We start from the raw sequence: 20904 nt of genomic DNA on the forward strand, positions 1-20904 counted from the left end.
AAACTCCTGAAAACATTGTGGGTTTTTGGGACAGCTGGGTGGCTCGGCGGTTGAGCATCTGCCTTCAGCTCAGGGCATGATCCCAGGTCTAAGGATCTAGTCCTGAACTGGACTCCCCACAGGGAGCCTCTATGTCTCTGCCTCTCTCTGTGTGTCTCTTATGAATAAATAAAATCTTTTAAAAAAACCGCAACAACATCGTGCAGTTTTAAGGAAAAACACAATAAAATATTAGCACTTGCTAATTGCATTTTTTTCTGCACCTGTTCAGATAATCATAGGCATTCTACTTAACTGTTTATGAGCTCTATTACGTCAATAGACTTTCTAAGAGTGATTACTCCTTTAAATCTTAGGATAAACACAACTAGCTCATAGTTTTGTAATTGTTGCTATTAACACATTGTTGGCTCCGGTTGCTAATATTTTATTTAAATAGATTCCTTTTTTTCAAAAAAGGCTATATTTTCTCCTCTCAAATAGCTGTCTAGCCAGGGCTTATGGATATATTTTTTAAAGATTTTATTTATTTATTCATGAGAGACACACATACACACACAGAGAGGCAGAGACACAGGCAGAGGGAGAAGCAGGCTCCATGTGGGGAGCCCGACATGGGATTTGATCCCCAGGATCAGGCCCTGTGCCAAAGGCAGCACTAAACTGCTGAGCCACCTGGGCTGCCTGAATATTTTGAAGTGGGTCACCTAATGGGCCTGTTTATATTCAGCCAGGGGGTAGGTGATCACTGTGTGTCCTTCTACCTTACTTAGGTATCTATTGCTCAAATTGGTTGCCTAAAAACGGCCTCTATGATAACCTCAGGATAAAGAAGGATAAAACATGTGTTTTTTTTTTTTTTTTTAAGATTTTATTTATTCATGAGAGACACAGAAAGAGAGGCAGAGACACAGGAATGGGGAGAAGCAGGCCACCCCCCACAAGGAGCCTGATGTGGAACTCGATCCCAGTCCCCGTGAGATCACATCCTGAGCCAAAAGCAGATGTTCAACCACTGAGCCACCTAGGTGTCCCAAAACATGAGGTTTCTTATGAGAATGTAACATCATTAAAAATAAAAATCTAGTGGTTCCTGGCTGGCTCACTGTTAGAACATGAGATTCTTGGCCTCAGGGTCATGAATTCAAGCCCCATGTTGGGCATGGAGCCTACTTAAAAAAATAATTATAAAATTAAAAATCTATGTTAAAAGATACCATAAAAAGGTGAGACTAAGAGCTACCAAGTAGCTCAGTGGTTTAGCATCGGCCTTTGGCCCTGGGCGCGATCCTGGAGACCTGGGATCGAATCCCACGTCGGGCTCCCGGTGCATGGAGCCTGCTTCTCTCTCTGCCTGTGTCTCTGCCTCTCTCTCTCTGTGTGTGTGACTATCATAAATAAATAAAAATTAAAAAAATAAAAATATATATTAAAAAAATAAAATATTTTAAAAAAAGAAGAAGAAGAAGAAGAAGAAGAACTCTTGGGGCACCTGGGTGGTTCAGTCAGTTAGGCATCTGCCTTCCACTCAGGTCATGATCCCGGAGTCCCTGCATTGGACTCCCTGCTCATCAGGGAGTCTGCTTCTCCCTCTCCCTCTGCTCCTGCTGTATCTTTCTCTCAAATAAATAAAATCTTTTATTTTATTTTTTTTATTTTTATTTTTTTTAAAGATTTATTTATTTATGATAGACATAGAGAGAGAGAGGCAGAGACACAGGAGGAGGGAGAAGCAGGCTCCATGCTGGGAGCCCGACGTGGGACTCGATCCCGGGACTCCAGGATCGCGCCCAGGGCCAAAGGCCGATGCTAAACCACTGAGCAACCCAGGGATCCCAAAATCTTTTTTTTTTTTTTTAAAGAGGAACTTTTAATCCCATGCTCAAGAACTTCTGTTCATACATGCAGCATTGTTTGTAATATTAGAAAACTGTTAGCAACCCCAATGTCAATCATCAGGAAAATGGAGAAAATGAATTGTGGCTTATAGGAGAATGCCACTCATCAGTAGACAGTGATGAACCAGAGGAACAACATTAACATAAAATTAGGTGAAATCAAAACACAGCCTGGATAAAGGTGCAGAAAATTGTACAGATTATAAAGCCTTTACATATATTTTATAAAGATTTTATTTATTTATTTTTAAAGATTGTATTTATTCAGAAGAGACACAGAGGGAGAGAGAGAGAGAGAGGCAGAGACACAGGCAGAGGGAGAAGCAAGCTCCATGCAGGGAGCCCCATGTGGGATTCGATCCTGGAACCCCGGGATCATGCCTTGGGCTGAAGGCAGGCACTAAACCGCTGAGCCACCCAGAGATCCCCTAAAGATCTTATTTTTTAAAGTCATCTCTATACCCATTGTGGGGCTCAACTTACAATCTCAAGATCAAGAGTTGCAAGCTCCACTGACCCAACCAGTCAGGCACCCCTAAAGCCTTTATATTAAGAAATATACTTTGTATTTGGAAATATACAAAACCTTATGTCTTAGGTAGGAATATATGCATATGTAGTAAAAGCTTGAGAATGTGCCTGGGATACTACTAAATTCAGAACTGGATTTAATTTTTTTTTTTTAAAGATTTATAGGGCAGCCTAGGTGGCTCAATGGTTTAGCGCCTGCCTTCGGCCCAGGGCCTGATCCTAGAGACCCAGGATCGAGTCCCACGTCGGGCTCCCTGCATGAAGCCTGCTTCTCCCTCTGCCTGCATCTCTGCCTCTCTCTCTGTGTCTCTCATGAATAAATAAGTAAAAAAAAAATTTTTTTAAATTAATAAAGATTTATATATTTGAGTGGATCCCTGGGTGGCTCAGAGGTTTAGCGCCTGCCTTTAGCCCTGGAGACCTGGGATCAAGTCCCACATTGGGCTCCCTGCATGGAGCCTGCTTCTCCTGCCTGTGTCTCTGTCTCTCTCTCTCTGTGTCTCTCATGAATAAATAAAATCTTTTAAAAAAAGATTTATATATATATTTTTTAAAGATCCTATTTATTCATAGAGACACAGAGCGAGGCAGAGACACAGGCAGAGGGAGAAGCAGGCCCCACACAGGAAGCCCACGTGGGACTCGACTCCGGGTCCCCAGGACTACACCCCAGGCTGCAGGTGGCGCTAAACCGCTGCCCACCAGGGCTGCCCAAGACATATATTTGAGAGACAGAGAGCATGAGCAGGGAGTAGGGCAGCAGGACAGGGAGAGAGAGAAAATCCTGTCAGACTCCCTGCTGAGCACGAGACTCCACACAGGGCTCTATCTCAGGACCCTGAGATCATGACCTGACCCAAAATCAAGATGCTCAACAGACTGAGCCACCCAGGCAGCCCTGGGTTTACCATCCTGTGTCCAGGACTACTACTATGCCCTCCCTTCTCCCCAAAATGCCACCTGACACCTCACCGCAGTCAGCCCCCATGTGCCTAGGTTCCCCAGCCATTAATTATTATCCTTAAGCCTGGAAGTTTGAGGTTTCTTCTCAGCAAACATTAACTGGGAGCTTAACCTTGAGTGTGAAGGTCAAGGTGTGAGGTGGCCCCAAGCTATATGCTAATCCTCTCAGCAACCCTCTGTGGGTGGCTACAGTCTCCTTTACAGATGAGAACCTGATGATGTAGAAATTGTTGGGGTTCGGAGTGGATGGCCAAGAAATTCTTGAGGCATGTTTGGTGCAAAAAGGCGGTTTTATTAAAGCCCAGGGACAGGACCTGTGGGCAGAAAGAGCTGCTTTGGGGTGATGAGGAGTGGACAATTATATACTTTTAAGTTGGGAGGGGGTTAGGGACAGCATAAGTGTAAAAGTTAGAACCAAGTTTTCCAGGACTTGGAGGGGGCTAGCTCTTGTTAGGAAAAGGTCATTAATTACTGTCTAGTAAAACCCTAGTCATGAGACCCTTCAGGGGGTGTATCAGTGGGCCATATGCTTGGGGGATGACTGCTAACATGTAACTTGGGGGGTAGAGATAAAGGAGATTTTCAAAATAATTTTTATATGTTAAAAACCTTAAAGGATCCGGGATCTCTGGGTGGCGCAGCGGTTTGGCGCCTGCCTTTGGCCCAGGGCGCGATCCTGGAGGCCCGGGATCGAATCCCACGTCGGGCTCCCGGTGCATGGAGCCTGCTTCTCCCTCTGCCTGTATCTCTGCCTCTTTCTCTCTCTCTGTGTGACTATCATAAATAAATAAAAATTAAAAAAAAAATTAAAAAAAAAAAAACCTTAAAGGATCCTAGGGGGTCAGGCCTTTTGCCCTTTGCAAACCTATTAACGTTGGTGCAGTTGAGGTCCCAGCGAAAGGATGCTCACCTGTTTCAAGGACTTGCCAATGGGCTGTAAGTAGTAAGGAAATTCAATTATTTTTTTCTTTTGCCCTTGTTTTCCCACATCACCTGAGACCCCACAAGGTCAAGCGTGGACTGGCGACACAACAACTCTGCTGGAAGCTGGGCTGGTTTTCCTCGGATCCCAAGTCAGGGGCCGACCCTGCCCGATAGGGTCCCCTGCTGGCCCAGATGCACAGTGCCTCCAAATCACCCTGGAGTTGGGGTGGGGGGGTGGAAAGAACACCCCTTCACCCTTCCAGCCCTTGGCTTTCTGCATTTGTGTCACCTAGCTGGTTTCCTGAGGGGGTGGAAGGGAGGGGAGGGGAGGCGGGGTGACCTGCCCGCAGCCCCCTAGGAAAGGCGCAGCAGCAGGTGGCCCGTCTCCCCGGGGTGCGAGTCCACGCCTCCGCGCCCCTCCGACAAGCCGGGGCCTTTCACTCTGCAGGGAGGGAAACTGAGGCCCAGAGCCGGCGGGGACCTGCCCATGGCACTCAGCAGGAAGCAGGGAGGAGTGTGCTCCCACTGAAAATAATACGGGAGGGCCAGTAGGCGTGACTCCCGGGGGTCGGCGCCCCGGTTCTGCGGCCTCTGCCCGGGTCCCCAACCGGTCTCCAGACCCCCCACCCCGGGACCCACTCGGCCGCGCTGGGTCCCCAGCTTCCCCCCGCCGCCCAGACCCGCTCGGCCACGAGGGGGCGACAGAGCCCAGGCTGTGCCACAGCGGGTCCCCGAGCTCCGTCCGCCTCCCGGGCCCGAACCCCACCCGCCGCCCCCGGGTGGGGGGGGGGCTCCGCTGTGGCAGGGAAACCCAAAGGCCTGTGTCAGTGCTCCTCCTGGTGCGGGGCGGCCCCCAAGCCACCCCCTCCCGTCCCGGACCCAGGCGCCCCCTCCTGCACCCACCCCAGGGGGTCCCCCTGCCGGTCCTGAGCGCCCAGCCTGTGCCACATCCGTGGGCCTGGGCCTGGGCCTGGGCGCAACCCTGCCTGTTGGCGCATGACCCCCCACGCCCTCTGCACCCTGCGGGCGCGCCAAAACCTGGGCTAGTGCCTTCCCCTGGAACCCGGGCTCAGGTTGGACCTCTCTCCAGGGCTCAGGCCAGGAGAAGGCCAGGCCATCACTGGGACCAAGCACTGGGTGCATCGCTACTCCAGGTGGGGGTGCTTAGCACGCGACTTAGGGCTGACCTGTCCTGGGCCTGCCTCCTAGCCCCTCTGGGCCTGTTTCCTTTGCTGTCCGGTTTCCAGGAAGTGCTGCAGAATGGGAGCAGCCTGTGGTTCAAAGCCAAAAGCCCCTCCTGTTCCTCCCACCCGGACAGGGACCAGCACCTTTGCCTCTCACCAGAAGCCTCCCAAGGACCCACGGGGGCAGAGGTCAGGAGGCCTGCTGACCTTGGACACCAGGCTGAGAGGGTGGCAGCAAGCCACCACCAAGCACATCATGAGAGCTGCAGCAAACACTCCGGGCGCTCCTGCAGTTCTAACAGGTACCTCCTCTCCCAAGCCTCTGTTGTTTACCTGTAAAATGGGGACATCACAACAGACCTGCCCACCGCACAGGGGTTGTGTCCTCTGGCCCCTGTGTTCACCCACCCTGCACTGAGCAGCCTGAGGACAGGCACCTGACCCTCTCTTGATCCCCACACTTGTCCCAAACAGGGCCTACCCTTGGGTGTGTGAACCCAGAGGGGCTGCAGCCCAGTTGGACATCCCCAGGGGCATAGGGATGCAGAAGGCAAGGTTCTGGGCAGCTCCTGCTGGGTCCACCCCAAATCCTGCTGCACCCTCCTCCTCACAGTTTCCAGTTCTGGGTCTCCTTTCCAATTTAATGGTGCAAAAAAAGAAGAAAGGGAAAGAAGAGAGGGAAGAGGGGGTGGAGGAGGGAGTGAGGAAGGACTACAACCAGCTGAAGCGCCCCTCCTGCTGGCCACCCTTTGATATTTGAGGGCGGGACAATGAGACTGATTGCTAGGAAATTTGAAGCCCTTGTAATTAGAAGGAAAGAATGTCCTTGTGGTTGGCTCCTCTAAAAATACAGCTGTGCCCACATCTGGAGGAGATGGGTGGGAGGTGGGGGGGTAGATGAGGGGGGGTGGGGGGATTGAGGGGGGTTGGTCAGGCCAGAGTCTGAAGCACTGAATCCTGGGTTCCTTGGGGAGGAGAGGACCCCTCCCAGCAGAGCTCAGGGCAAGAGGAGAGGGGAGGGCACCAAAGGGCCCAGTCCCCTGTGGCTGGGCCACCTGCCACAGGGTGGGGACGTGGGAGCTGAATAGGCAGTCCACCCCTTCCTGAGTCCACACTCACCCCTTCATGGAGCCCTCCCACCTCCGCTGCCCAGAGGGGACAAGCAGGGGCCTGGCTGGCAGGTGCGGCTGCCTTATCAGCCCCTACCTGACCTGGCCACACCAGGCGCCCTGGCCCACAGGCTTCTGAAGACAGAGGGATTTCCTTCTGGATTTTATGACGTTGGGTAGTATCTGTCAGCTTTTATGAATGTAGTGTTTGTTTTGAGTTCTCTAAGTAAATGTTCCCTTTTTGCACCTAATCTTGCCATTTTATTTTAATTTTTTAAAAAGATTGTATTTACTTATTCATGAGAGACAGAGAGAGAGAGGCAGAGACACAGGCAGAGGAAGAAGCAGGCTCCCTGCAGGGAGCCCAATGTGGGACTCCATCCTGGGACCCAGGGATCATGACCTGATCCAAAGGCAGACACTCAACCACTGAACCACTCAGGTGCCCTCATCTTGCCATTTTAATTGTGCGTTTGTTCTGCTAAAGGGGCCCCAGTAGCTCAGGTAAGCCAAGGGTGTGGAGGGGGGATTCTGGTGGCATGGCCAGCGGGGGACAGGCCACAGGCCAGCGCTGCCTGACGACCTGGTAATGAGCAGGAAGACTGTTGGACAGGGTGGCATCAGGTTCCACAGTCACCTCAGGTCCGCAAGAACCAGACCCACGTTCGTGGCCTCCCGGGTATGCAGACAAGCGACACACAGTCGCAGGGCTGGCCCATCTTTGTACCGCGTCTTGCGCTTCTCCTGCCGGCACTGGCATCCCGGCCCTGCCACTTGGCTGAACCACCCAAACCACCACCCACGGCGCCGAGCTGGAAAGTAGCCGAGGCCAGGGAGAGAGCAGTTCCGCCAGATACTCTGGGATTCTGAGTGGCTTTGACCTTCAGGCAGTGGCCACAGAAGGAAGTGGGAATGAAAGGCAATTGCTGAGGATTGAGACAGCTGGGCCTGAGCTCCGGCTGGCCGGGCAGCTGAGGCTGGGAAAGGACTGGCTCATCCAGGCCTCGGGGGTCAGAGACAGTGAAACTGAGGCCCAGGCTGACAGCCAGGCACCCATGCTGCTCAGCAGGGGAGCATCACCAAGGAAGCAGAGGCTCATGGTGGAGACACAGAAGCCCAGAGACGCAGAGAGGTTTTGCCTCCCAACTCTGGCTGGTGAAGGGTGTGAGGCTGCATGACACTGGCAGGTTGCTGGTACCCTCCACAGGCTTGCCCCGCAGGTCGTGCCTGTCGCTCCCTGTGCTGAGCTCCCCCGGGGCCGGCTCGCCACCTCGCCACCAGTCCTTTCCATCACTCCTCGTGGTGGCAAAGCCAGCACTGGCACCTTGGCGTCTTGGCACCTCTCTCTCTAGCTGAGTGTCCTCAAGTAGGTGACTTAATCTCTTTGAGCCTGTTTCTTTATTTGTAAGAATAACCTACTTGGTAAGGTGGCAGTGCCATATTGTGTGATTTATAAAAAGTAGATATATTTGGTCATTTGGATGACCAAAATATATTTCTCGCATATATAGTGGGTCTTTTTTTTTTTAAGATTTTATTTATTTATTCATGAGAGAGACACAGAGAGAGGAGAGAGAGGTGGAGACACAGGCTGAGGGAGAAGCAGGCTCCACGCAGGGAGCGCAATGTGGGACTCGATCCTGGGACTCTAGGATCACGCCCTGGGCCAAAGTCAGGTGCTAGACTGCTGAGCCACTCAGGGATTCCCTCCCCGCCCTTTTTAAAATATTTTATTTATTTATTCATGAGAGACACAGAGAGAGGCAGAGAGAGAAACAGACTCCATGCAGGGAGCCCAATGTGGGATTTGATCCCAGGACTCCAGGATCATGCTCTGGGCCAAAGGCAGACGCTCAACTGCTGAGCCACCCAGGTGTCCCTTTTTTTTTTTTTTTTTTTTTTAATTAATGAGAGACACAGAGAGAGGCAGAGACAGAGGGAGCAGGCTCCTTACGGGGAGCCCGATGTGGGCCTTGATCCTAGGACCCTGGATTCACACCCTGAGCCAAAGGCAGATGCTTAACCGTTGGGCCACCCAAGTGTCCCCATATAGTACATCTTTATCTATAGTTCCTTGCACACAACTCCCCAAACTCTTGGAATTTCTGGAAGCATAAGCACAAGGGAAGCATCTTTTGTTATAATATTTGTTCTCTCATCCTCAGTTCCTGAATATGCTTCAGAGCCATAAAGGTGAAATGGGTGTCTTATTACTCACAACAAGGTCCTTCCCATCACAGCTGGGTTTATGTTAACGAGGTGACTTTTGGAGAGTGCTTAAGGATGAGGGCTGGTTGCCAGGAGAACCACCCACAAATGTAGTGGTGGAAATTTCAGTCCCCCCTTACCTGAGGGTAGAGAGGAGGAAGAGCTGGAGGTAGATTCGGTGACCAGTGGCCCATGATTTAAGCAATCATGCCTATGTAATGAAGCCCCCAAAAGGTGAGGTTCAGAGAACTTCCAGGTTGGGGAACCAGAATGCTTCCATGTTGTCACTGTGCCAAACCCTGAACTCCATGTGGGCAGAAGCCCCTTTGGGAGCTCCCACTAGGTTTCTCTTCCTGTGGCTATTGACTGACATCTTTTATTTTTTTTAATAATGTAATTACTTTTTTTTTAAAGTAATTTTTTTTATACCCAATGTGGGTCTTGAACTTACAACCCCGAGATCAAGAGTGGCAGGCTCTACTGACTGAGCCAACTGGGTGCCCCAACTGGTATCCTTTCATGTCCTTTGAATTAAGCCAGTAATCTAGTGATGGATTTCCTGAGTTCTGTGAGTCACTCTAGCAAATTAATGGAGCCCAAAGAGGGGGGTCGTGGGAACCTCTGATTTAGAGCCAAGAAATACAGTAACAACCTTTTGACTCCTGCCTGAAGTGGAGGGTGGTCTTGGGGGGACTGAGCCCTGAGCCTGTGGAATCTGATGCTATCTCGGGGTGGAGAGCGTCAGAATTGAGTTGAATGCTCAAGACACATGTTGGTGGGGGGAACTCTGAACACACCCCCCACCCCCCCACACACACACATGCATCGGAATTTTTTTTTATATATACATATATATATTTACTTCAAAGGAAAATGAAAAAAGGAAATCTTCAAAACCAGAGTGTGTTGCCCTGTTAAGAATGTCGAATGTGCATTCAAAGAATTGAAAAGCAGGCATTTTTACCAAAGGGCAATGTCACTAGGACATCTGGGATTGTAATTATAAAACAAAGTTGGGAAACGCAAAGGGGCTGGTGGAAGCCAGCAGAGAGAGGGGCCACTGGCAGGGACACAGAACAATGAGCAGGTGCTTTGGGAATAAGGCTCTGGGAAGTGAAGGGCTCTGGCCCCAGGTCTGGGGTGGATGTCCGGCCAACCATTTGGGCTCCAAAGGGGAAGCACATACTTGGCAAGATTCAAGAAGAGGGCATCGCTCGGCCTCCAAACAAGTCTCTAGCTCACACTCCCAATGGATATGCTTTCCACCTTCCACACAGTCCCCTCAGGATGATTTGCTTTCCGACGTGTAGTAACGGTACAGGAAACCTAAGACAATGGCGCCTATGATGGGCAAAATCCAATACGACCAGCAACTTTTGCACGTGGCATCTTTCGAAGGGTCGTCCTTGCTACCACTTTCAGGTTTAAGGTCATCCGGATGCACATCACCAATATAGTACCGCTTTAGCATTTCTCTGGCATCAGAGGAGTGGCCTACATCTTCAAAGCTTTCACTCGCATCTGCACCAGCTTGTTCCAGCAGGACCTCTTCTCCTCCAGGATGCTCTTTAAGGAAATCGGTGACATCGTAGACTCGCCCGTGGATCACCAGCCAGATCTCCTTCAGGGAGTTGCGCTTCGCCACCTCCTCCAATCAGTAGTAGGTGACGGCGGTCTCGCCCGTTCCCATTGCTGCCCCTGGCTGCCTCCGTCGCCATGGGGCCGGGGATTCCGCTCTTCGCCGCCGCTCTCCACGTTTCCGAGGGTAACTTCTTCCGGGGGGCCATGCATCGGAATTGGGTCCAGGAACCCACTGAGGTGGTGGGGCTTAAGTGAGGGGTACAGAGCACACATAACAACCTGGGCTCTAAGGCCCCTTCTTGTCCTTGCCTCCCCTGAGACACGGATTCTTTCCTGCCTCCACACCTTTGCCCAAGCCCTTCTTCCCGCCTTGCGTGCCCTCTCCCACTGTCCTAGTCCAGAGCCCTCCTGCCTGCAGCCCCTTGTCAGCAAGCCCACGACACTCATCCCCTCTTCCGCCACAATGCCACCTGAGCCAGACCCTGCTGGCTCCCTCCTGGGCCCTTCCTGAGGTTTCCAGGAATGTTCCCCAGTGCCGCCCTGTGAGGGAGCTCTGGGCCAGGAGGAGGCAGGCGAGAAAACCAGTCTCAGGGGGAGTCCTGCCTTGCTGCATTCTCACTCACTCACGGCAGAGACCAGCCTTGGGGTGGGGGGTGGGGGGTGCAGCTCTGACTGTGTCACAGGAATGGGGCCGCTGCCCAGAAATCTGATCCCCCCAACAGTGGAACCAACTAAAGCTGGAGGAGGCTCTATAGATGGGCTCTTCCCAGCAGCCCATTTCACAGGCACGGACACAGAGGCCCAGGGTGGGGGCCTGGCAGGCTCAGGTCTCAGTGCCAGGCTCAGATCCGGCCCTGGGGCACAGGCTGGCCTTCTCGAGGCTCAGAGGTCACAGAGGACTTCCAGGGATACAGAGCCGGGTGCAGCACACCCGTGGGCACGGGGAGCACTGCAGGTGACAAGCGGCCGGGAGACCAAGCTGGGTGACCAGGGAGGGCTTCCCTGAGGTGGGCATGTCCCACAGCACCCCAAACTTGACCTGTCCCAAGCCAGTGGGGGGTCTCCGTCAGAAACCTGGCCCTCCGCCACGTCCTACCCATCTTAAAATCACTTCATGGCTTCTTCATCCTTGGCATGTTTGCTCCCACTTTGTCATTCACCTCCCTACCGCAGGCCACTGTCGTCATCCTCCACTCAGACGACTGCTTCTATTCTTGTCTCCTTCTTCCTCCTGAGAGCTGCCATTTGAATGTAACCTCACCACCATGCTGGAAACTCTCTGAGGGCTCCTCATTGCCCTGGGGACAGAGACCGCAGCCTGCACAGCTGGGCTCAGCCTCTGCAGGCAGCCCCTCCTCCTCACCACGCCTTCGGCTTTGCTCTGCACCATCACAATGGCACCTCAGGACCTTTGCACAGCCTGTTCCCCTCATGGGCCTGGCTCATGCTATTCATCCTCTGCCCCAAACTGCCTCATCCCTTCCCATCCACCCCAGAGGTCTGCTAATTCCTGGAAAGTCTGGAATCTACCAAATTCAGAGGGCCAGGCCCAGGTCTGACACAGCCCACCTGGACAGTTTGTTGTTCTTGCTCTCCGGCCATGAGCAGCTGCTGCCGAGTAGGTTCCGGATTCGGTGCTAAAAATAATCCTATGACCCAGACAGGAAGAGCCAACGGGGACACAGCTGCTCCTGGGAGGGGCTGGCTGGAGCTTCGGGGAGGCCTTCCCACTGCAGTTTGGGGTCCATGTGTGGGAAGGGGTTAGGCACTGAGCTCACATCTTGTATCGCCAGAAGGAAAACATAGAAAGGTCAGAGAAGCAGCTTGAGGAGCGGGGCTCATTGTCACCTTGCCCAGGGACCACAGGCCTTCCTTCAGGTCCCTCCTCAGTGCAGGAGAGACTGCAGGCCCAGCTGGCAGGTCTGCCATCCTGCTGCTTAGGACAGGCAGCCAAATAGGCCCCAGCGTACTGGCTGCCTGCATCTCTAGGCCCCTGGGACCGTGTGGTGTCCAGGGCTTCTCTCCATAAATAACTGTTTGCAGATGCCTGCATCAGAGAAGTGGACCTGCCCTGGGCCTGAAACCAGACAGGAAAAGCCTGGACTGCTGACAGAGGTCGGCCTCAGGCCCTGCTGGGCCTCATGCTGGGCCTCAGTTTCCCCACCTAAGAATACCCAGGGTTCTGAGGAGAGAGCATCGAATCCAGCCACTGTTCCCCTGGCTGTCCCGTTTGGCTGGCAGTCCCCACCTATCCTGGGCCCCAAGCCTCCTGGGGAATGTTTCTCCTTCCCCAGGCCGGGCGCCTGCCTTATCAGCCCCAATCAAAGGGGAGACAGACGCTCCTGTCCACAATGGCAGGCCCTCCTATTAGCCTCGGCCTGACCCTGAGTGGAGGGCCCAGAGCTTGCTGAGCGCTTGGAGGCAGGAATACCTCCACTTCCCCACGCTGACATGAAACCTGACCTCCCTGGATGGCTTTCATGATTGGCAGGCACCAGCCCTGGCGTCTGAGGGCCTGCATCCCCACCCTGCTGCCTTGCCTCCGCCAGGACAGGGCCTACTCTGTGGGGCCCCCCTCAAATGTGACCTTGGCCTGCTTTGCTGGAAAATGGAGGCTGCTCAAGAGGGCCTCCCACCACCCAAACTCAGCATGTTGGTCCAGTTCCTGCTGTATCAGGCCAGACCTGTTCTCACTCAGGAGCCAAAAGCACATCCCCCTTCAATGCCCCGCCTCTCCCTCCCCTTCACTCCCCTTGAACCAGGGGCTCCCCTGAACCACTCCCTAGGGAACCCCTCTTAGCACTCTGGTTTTCTTAGGATCCACCTGAGATACCTTTGTCAGCCGGTTCTCGGCCTTTCCAGTCCTCCCAGGGGAACTTGGGGCCCTGTCCAGGACATTCCTCATCTTCTACACTTACATACACACCTGAGCTCCCCACATTGGTAAAGGCACCTCTGCTTGTGCACCTTCCTCTCCCTCCTCCCCTCCATGATCTTGGTGACAGGGACCTTGGCATGGCTGCATCCCATTGTCTGTCCCCAGGCCACGTGTCCGTGAGCTTCTCTGCCTTGCTCCTGAAGCCCCCTCAAGCCTACCCTGGCTTCCCTGGCCAGGTCTGCCTTCCCTAACTGTGGAAGGGTAAGCTCTAGGCCTGGCCTCTCTCCTCTTTTCCGTTTAGCTTCACCCCTTGGACACCTCACGCAGGCCCAAGGCCACAAATGCCACTGGTCTACCAAGGACTGACAGCCGCAACTGGACTGCCTGCCCGACCTCTCCCCCAGCACCACTCTTGGATTTCTCCAGGTGGATGTCACACAGACGCCCCAAACTCAACGGGGCCAGAACGGGATTCCATCGCCTGCCCTTCCCCAAAGCGTTCATCTCAGTAAAGGCCGCCACCATCCACCCGCCGGTGTTCAGACCTGCAGGTCACCCTCGATTCCTCTCCCACAGCTCTGTCCAGCCCCTCCGCGAATCTCCAGGCCCTACCCTGCCCAAGCCACCGCTGTGCCTTGCAGCCTCCCGCTGCTTCCTGATCCCTCTGGCAGTCTACTGTCCTTGCAGCAGCCACAGGGACCTTTTAAAGTGACAATCACGTGCCGCTTCTTCAATGGGGCTCTCCAGATCACCCCTCCCTACCCGACCCTCCCCACTCCTGGCGTTATTCGCGGCAGCTCCAGCTCCGGTGAACACCCGCTCTCAGTGAGCGCAGGCCTAGGACTGCCTGTCTCCTGTGTCCTATTGGCTGCTGGATCTCCCGCGTCCAGGGAAGCCCCTGGCACACGGTCGGTGTTCAATCAACGGTGGACTTGAATGAATGAATGAAGGAGTTTCTTCCGTCAAAATGACGAGGGCCCGGGTGGGCACGCGGGCTCCGGGGAAGAGTCCCCACGGGAGTCGCCGGGGGGTCAGGTGGCCGGCGGCGGGAAGAGGGGTGGTCGGACACAGTGCCGGGCGCGTCCTCTGTGCTGGGCCAGGTGGCACTCCCCCTGGAACTCAGGCGGGGACCGGAAAGGCGGCACCGAGCGGCCGCCAGCCAGGTGGACTCCGAGCGGGCCCCGCCCCTTCCGGTCTCCTCTCCGCCCGCGGAGGCGCCCTAGCCCCGCCCCCAGAGCCTGTGGCCCCTCGCTATTGGCTCTCCCTGGCGGGCCGCGAAGAGCCGCGCTCCTCACTGGCCGCACCTTCTCCCGCGTGGCCAAGGCCGGCACCACAACAACCGCCACGTGCTCCACTGCGGGGCCCGCTCTTTGGTTCCGAGTCCTGACCCGCCCACCCCCCTGTCCCGCCCCCGGCCGCCCGCTGCCTCCTCCTACTGGCGACCCGGCCCAGGGCCCCTCCCCCCGTCCTGGGCGCGCGGCGCCTAGGACGCGCATTGGCCGAAGCCGGGAGCGAGGCGGGGCTTGGAGGCGGGTTTAAGAGCGCGCCGCAGGTTGGGCCACGCGTGTCCGAGAAGGTTCAATGGCGTGGCAGGGGCTGGCGGCCGAGTTCCTGCAGGTGCCCGCAGTGACGCGGGCCTACACGGCGGCCTGCGTCCTAACCACGGCTGCTGTGGTAAGCTGGCCGGGCGGGCGGGGGCGTCTCCACGGCTGCAGCCGGGAGGGGTGTCCCCTTGGTGACCGCTGGGTTCCGGGAGCAGCACCTGACGCACCCCTGGTTCCGCAGCAGCTGGAGCTCCTCAGCCCCTTCCAGCTCTATTTCAACCCGCATCTCGTCTTCCGGAAGTTCCAGGTGAGGCTGCCCCGCCCGTTGCACCTGTCGGCCGGCCGCCTGGCCCGCGCCTGATAGCCCGCCTCTCCTCTGTCCCCGTAGGTCTGGAGGCTCGTCACCAACTTCCTCTTCTTCGGGCCCCTGGGATTCAGCTTCTTCTTCAACATGCTTTTCGTGTATCCTGCGCCGCGCGGCCCCAGGCGTCGGGGTGGGGCGGCCCGCCGGGCTGGGGGGCGGCTCGCCGGGCTGCGGGAGGCCCGGAGCGGGGAAACTGAGGCTCTGCTGGGTGGCACTTCCTTCACGGACGCCGCAGGTTCCGCTACTGCCGCATGCTGGAGGAGGGCTCCTTCCGCGGCCGCACGGCCGACTTCGTCTTCATGTTTCTCTTCGGGGGCATCCTCATGACCGTATCCTTCCCGGGCGCTGAAACTTCAGGCCGCAGCGCCTCTGGGCCCAGCCTGTGTCGGCCATGGGGCCGACATGGGCACCCCGGCCGGAGGGGGACAGGGTGGTCCCCGCAGCTCAGGATGTATCTAGCATATATCATGTGCTCAGCTCCGGATGCCAGCGCCAGCTCTCCAGGCCGTACACACCACCACAGGGCCGGGTGCAGCAGAGCCAGCTGGGGTGCTCGCAGGCTGGGGCCCAGAGGACAAGCAGGACGGATCACGTGGAGCCTGAAGGCCACAGCGTGGCCTCGATAGGAAGGGCACATCTTGATCGGGGAGTGGCACATAGGGGGGAGGAGGGAGGATTCCAGGGGTCCGGGGCAGGGGCTGAGACCTGCACCAGGGAAGGCCCCCCCCCACCCACACAGACACCTTGACTCTGGCTCAGCTGCTGGGGCTCCTGGGCAGCCTGTTCTTCTTGGGCCAGGCCCTCACAGTCATGCTGGTGTACGTGTGGAGCCGCCGCAACCCCCGAGTGAGGGTCAACTTCTTTGGCCTCCTCACCTTCCATGCACCATTCCTGCCCTGGGCGCTCATGGGTTTCTCGCTGCTGCTGGGCAACTCGATTCTCGTGGACCTGCTGGGTGAGCCTGCCTGTGCACCTCCCCTCCCCAAACAGGCGGTCTGGCACCTGCCGCCTCAGGCTGGCTGCCGCTGTCCCAGAGCCCTCCCTCCCGCCGGCACTGGATCTCTCACCTGTCCTCACACCCCCTCTTCCTGCCCCGCCAGCTCCTCTGTTTTTCTGGCCCCTTGAACTAGCCAGCCAGCTACAAGCTTCCTTTCTTCAGGCCTGATGTACTGATGCTCATGTGGGTCCTCACCAGGGTGGGGATAGGTGTCAAGATTCCAGCTTTGGCTCCTATTTCTCCCATGTTCTCAGGCCCTTCCCTCCCCAGGTCCTGCCCACTTCTGGGCCAGGTAAGCCTGCCCTTCAGGGTCAACCCTGGCCTCACCCTCGGCTGGCAGTACAGAACATCTGGCAGGTTGTCATGGGTACTTATGCTGTGGGGCCTGAGGTTACTTGTCCTGGCTGCGCCTCCAGAACTGCACATGAGGTGGGGAGCAGGCTATGCTGGCCCAGGCTCCGGACTGTGGAGGGTGGCCTCAGCTGTCCTTGGCTCTCCTACAGGGATTGCGGTGGGCCACATTTACTACTTCCTAGAGGATGTCTTCCCCAACCAGCCTGGAGGCAAGAGGCTGCTGCTGACCCCCCGCTTCCTGTGAGTGCTAGAGATGACATTTCTCCCCTTACCCTCCTTCAGATGGCTCCCTGCCCTAGTGGGGACCCCTGCTGGCCTCAGCTCAGTGCAGGCCCCTCCCTACAGGAAGCTGCTACTGGATGCCCCACAGGAAGATCCCAATTACCTGCCCCTCCCGGAGGAGCAGCCAGGACCCCTACAGCAATGACCCTACCCAGGGCCAGGGCCAGCCCCAGGGGCCTGTTTTCCTGGCCTCTGGCAGGCCTCCATCCCACCCCTATCTCCCACTTACAGGGAGAGCAACCTGTCCTGGAGACCGGGCTGGTGTTCAGGGCCAATCCAAATAAACAGAATGACCTGCATTTCTCTGCCCGCAGCACTGGCTCCCTGCCTCGGCTGGCCACACCCTTCCATGCTGAGCAGGTGCTGTTGGCCTTGACCTGAGGCCACCAAGCCTGGCCTGCCCTCTCAGGCCAACTGTAGATGGTAGGATGGGAGACCCAGAGGGGCTCAAGAACCTGCCCAAGGTTCCCCAGCAGCTTTGAGCTTATAGATAAGCTTGGGGTTCTCACTCCAACTTTGCCAGTGCCTCAATGGAGCTTCACGCAAATCCCACCCGCACGGATTTCTGTTCCCTGCCAGGCAGCAAGGGACCTGCCGAGGTCTCCTTAGCTGGGATGTCCCTGTCATGCCAAGCCCAGTCTGCAGCCCTCAGGCTGATGCCTCATTTGGTTCTTCCTGTCCCTCATCAACAACATGTGGACCTTTACCCCACTTTCTAGCAGTTAATGGACTTGGCCAAGGCTCCATGGGGTCAGGTGCAGCACAGGGCCAGGATGGGGTTCTTTGCCCTTCTTGTGACCACAAAGCTTTGAGAAATTTTTATCGCGACAGAGTTCTACAAAGTTCTCTCCCTGATGTTTTTAACTGAGGACCATGGGAGCCTGATCTGATCCCTAGCAGGCACCAGACAAAATGGCCAACTTTCCTTATTGCCCTAGACCCGTCTGAATTACGGTATTTTTCCCGGATGATCAGCAGCAAGCATAAGGGCTCCTCCAGCCATAGGTTGTCACATTCACAGAAAACACAGGTATTCACCATGCAGTCGGACCTTAATTTTGTAGGGAAACCTTGTGGAGTCACAGCTGGCTCTGCAGCAATGTGGGCCAAGAGTGCTCAAAGTGAGGGCTCAGCCCCTGGGCCTGATGCACCGGCCCACCCAGAAGGGCTGAGGTGGGAAGGATTCATTCCATCCCATCAGTTGTAGGGGCACACGACCAAGCAAACCCTTCGGCAAGGAAGCCCACTTGTCTCCACGGCCAGTGAAGCCCAGGCCTGGAATCTTCCTCTTTGTTCAAGGCCTCACATGAAGCCCAACTGTCTCCTAAGTGTGGGCCTCCAGTAAGTTGCACTCCTGGATGAAGGGCAGGGGGCTTGAGTACAGACTCCCTGGGTGCCAGGAGCTGTCATGTCCCAGGACATCAGAGGACCCCCAGCCCCGAGGGCCAGGCGCATCTACCCTGGCAGTGAAGACCCCAATTCCTACTCAGAGCTCTGCCCTTGGCCAGTGTGGGACTCAGACTGGGAGCCAGGAGCCTCATGCCGCTGCCAGGCTCCTGGGGGTCAGAGCAGCCCTGACCTGCAGGGAAGACCTGGCAGCACCTGAAGGCACCAGCCCAGGGCTGGAGGTCTGGGCCTGTTCTCTCTGGTAAGACTGGCTATGTGCCCAGTCCACCAGCCAGTGCTCGGCACAGTGAGTAGACCCACACATGCCACCCTCACGGAGCCCACGTCCCTTCTGTGGAGTGGGGACACTTCCATGTTGGACAAGAAGCAGTTCATTGGGGGCAGAGCTGAGACAAAGCCCAGGGCTATGCCTTCTTCTCAACACACCTTATCACCCCACAGCTGGCACCAGGCAGCATGATGCTCCACGTGCCTTATTCCTCACGACTGACCTGACAGAGAGGAGCTGGCCTGGCTCATGGCACCAGCCAGAGGTGGAGCTGGCCCCAACCACCTGCTGCTGGGAGGTGTGTCAAGAGCGGTGCACATTGGCCATGGCTGAAACAGCCAGTCACAGGCCCTCGGGCATCCCTGCTGGTGATGCCCCTGGAGCCTCCACAGAGGACACGGCTGTTGCAAGGGGCTCCAGGGAAGCAATGCTCCTGGTGGGGGTGGGGGGAGGGGGAGGTACGACAGCCTGGACACAGCAGAGCCCAAGGACAGCAGGAAAGCCTAAGCTGCTCCACAAGGCCAAGCAAAGGGGATGTGGGGGTGGGGGCTCTCACTGAAAGGTAAGTGGGCCCCCTGCCCTGTGAGCCTCATGACTTCACTTCTGCTCGTCTGTATGACATGGCACAGCAGGTGGGTGCCAGGCTGGGGGACCTGAGGAAAAGCAGCACTGTGCTCTGACTGGCCTTGGATGCAGCCTTATTAGCTCCCACTTGTCCATCTGGGGCTCCCGGGCAGAGAAGGGCGAGCGTGCTGGCATGCCAGCCTTGGCCACACACCACCCCAGCCATGCCCTGCTCCTTGTGCCCATTCTTATTTTTTATGCTACCACTTTGAAAAAATGAACATGACCTGTTGTCTTTATTTAAAAAGTGTTGCTAGCCCTACATGGGGCTCCTATACAAAAACAAAACACAACTCAAAAACGAGGCCTCTTTCTGACCAGAGACTTGGGTGGCGACTAGGGCCCAACAAATGGAATGTGTGCCCAGGGGAGGATGACTGGAAGCCCTCCCCACGCCCCATACTCCTCAGGATGGCCCCGGCCTGTCCCTTTCCCTCCTCCTTGCCAGAAGATGAAGGAGAGGCGGTCCAATCTTCTGAACGCTCCGTGGGAGCCATGCACCAATGGGCTGGTTACCAGGCTGGGGCAGTGTTGGCAAGTCGCCTCATACGCCTGCAGGAGGAGAGTAGGCAGTGACCCGGAGCCAGCTTCCAGCCCTGAGTGGCTGCCCTCCCCCAAGGATTCCAGTGCAGCCAGTGGAGTGGGGACAGAGCTAGGACATGGTGGGGGGATCCCCAGCCTCCTTGCTCTGCTTGAGCCTGTCTGCTGCTCGAGGCCCTGGAGCTGCCCTCTCTCAACCCAGCCCACCTCTCCAGGGCTCCAGGTAGGTAGGTCTGGGTGGTGGTCAGACCCAATCTGAGGGCTTACTTTTGTTTCCCATAGGGAAACCCACCCAGGGGCTACATTGGGACTTATCACCCAGGGCCCGTCTCCCAGAAACCGGGTCACTGGGTCCCTCCTCTGCCTGCAAGACATTGCCTTTGGGCAGAGCCAACTTCAAGGGGCCTGGAGGGGTGGGGGGTACCTTGTGTTCCTGTCCTGGTCGCGGATCTTCTTTTCCATCTCAGCATCTGTCAGAGTCTCCAGCAGTGGGCACCACTGGTCAGCATCACCTGTGTTCCGGATGGCAATCTCCACCGTGGGGAGGGGGTTCTCACTGTGGGCCAGGGATGGGGGGTGGTAACTGCTGGTTCACAGAGTAGCAGCTAGAAAGGCCCCCCAGACACCAGTGGCCACCCCCTGTTAGAGCACTGGAGCCAGCACATGGCAGGAAGGCCCAGGCCTTTCCTGCTACCTCCTCTGCCTCCTCCCCACTGGCCATTTCCATGCCCGGCTCCTCAGAACAGCACTCTTGACAGGAGTGGCCCAGTCATCCACCTGTCACCTGAACCTCAAGGCACAGTCCCTGGAAATGCCAGGTCCGGGCAGCCCAGGTGGCTCAGTGGTTTAGCACCACCTTCAGCCCAGGGTATGATCCTGGACACTGGGGATCGAGTCCCACGTCGAGCTCCCTGTATGGAGCCTGCTTCTCCCTCTGCCTATGTCTCTGCCTCTCTCTCTGTCTCTCATGAATACATAAATAAAATAAATCTTAAAAAAAAAATTCCTTTGAGATTTCACATTAAAAAAAAATGAAGGGATCCCTGGGTGGCTCAGTGGTTTAGTGTCTGCCTTTGGCCCAGGGCTTGATCCTGGAGTCCCAGGATCGAGTCCCACATCGGGCTCCCGGCATGGAGCCTGCTTCTCTCTTCTCCTGTGTCTCCGCCTCTCTCTCTATCATAAATCAATCAATCTTAAAAAAAGAAAAAAAGAAAAAGGAAACGCCAGGACATGGTGGGGGGATCCCCC

The 20904-nt window shown here is 55.9% G+C and overlaps 2 protein-coding genes and 1 pseudogene across 9 annotated transcripts in view; 1 reads left to right on the forward strand and 2 right to left on the reverse strand.

Moving 5' to 3' along the window:
- Nucleotides 1–9870: 9870 nt before the first annotated feature.
- LOC112907525 (cytochrome b5 type B-like) lies at nt 9871–11052 on the reverse strand (annotated as a pseudogene).
- A 3285-nt stretch (nt 11053–14337) lies between these two features.
- On the forward strand, nt 14338–20659 carry DERL3 (derlin 3). 7 transcript variants are annotated; one of them, XM_072723399.1, is made up of 8 exons: nt 14338–14950; nt 15062–15127; nt 15209–15282; nt 15420–15513; nt 15944–16139; nt 16685–16775; nt 18019–18158; nt 18666–18805. In XM_072723399.1, the coding sequence occupies exons 1-7, from the start codon at nt 14858–14860 to the stop codon at nt 18125–18127; spliced, it is 723 nt and encodes a 240-aa protein (XP_072579500.1). In that variant the 5' UTR covers nt 14338–14857; the 3' UTR covers nt 18128–18158; nt 18666–18805. The 7 variants fall into 7 exon arrangements, with proteins under 7 accessions (XP_072579500.1, XP_025838568.1, XP_072579503.1 ...); XM_025982783.2 differs by lacking the exon at nt 18019–18158 and having other exon boundaries at nt 18666–20659; XM_072723402.1 differs by lacking the exon at nt 18019–18158 and having other exon boundaries at nt 15065–15127; nt 18666–20659.
- The window catches only part of SMARCB1 (SWI/SNF related BAF chromatin remodeling complex subunit B1), a 36706-nt gene continuing 35125 nt past the window's right edge, over nt 19324–20904 (reverse strand). For both annotated transcript variants that reach the window (XM_025982780.2, XM_025982779.2), the window contains exons 8-9: nt 20081–20212; nt 19324–19668 (exon numbers count right to left, since the gene is read on the reverse strand). In XM_025982780.2, coding sequence (XP_025838565.1) covers nt 19629–19668; nt 20081–20212 — 172 coding nt within the window. In that variant the 3' untranslated portion in view covers nt 19324–19628. The remainder of the gene's footprint in view (nt 19669–20080; nt 20213–20904) is intronic.

This window comes from Vulpes vulpes, chromosome 10 (assembly GCF_048418805.1).
Source record: "Vulpes vulpes isolate BD-2025 chromosome 10, VulVul3, whole genome shotgun sequence".
NCBI classification, from domain to species: domain Eukaryota; kingdom Metazoa; phylum Chordata; class Mammalia; order Carnivora; family Canidae; genus Vulpes; species Vulpes vulpes.

Coding starts and splice junctions, on each gene's coding strand:
- DERL3 (XM_072723399.1), top strand. CDS start 14,858: ATGGCGTGGCAGGGGCTGGCGGCCGAGTTCCTGCAGGTGCCCGCAGTG. Junction 14,951..15,061: donor TCCTAACCACGGCTGCTGTG/GTAAGCTGGCCG, acceptor CTGGTTCCGCAG/CAGCTGGAGCTCCTCAGCCC. Junction 15,128..15,208: donor TCGTCTTCCGGAAGTTCCAG/GTGAGGCTGCCC, acceptor CTGTCCCCGTAG/GTCTGGAGGCTCGTCACCAA.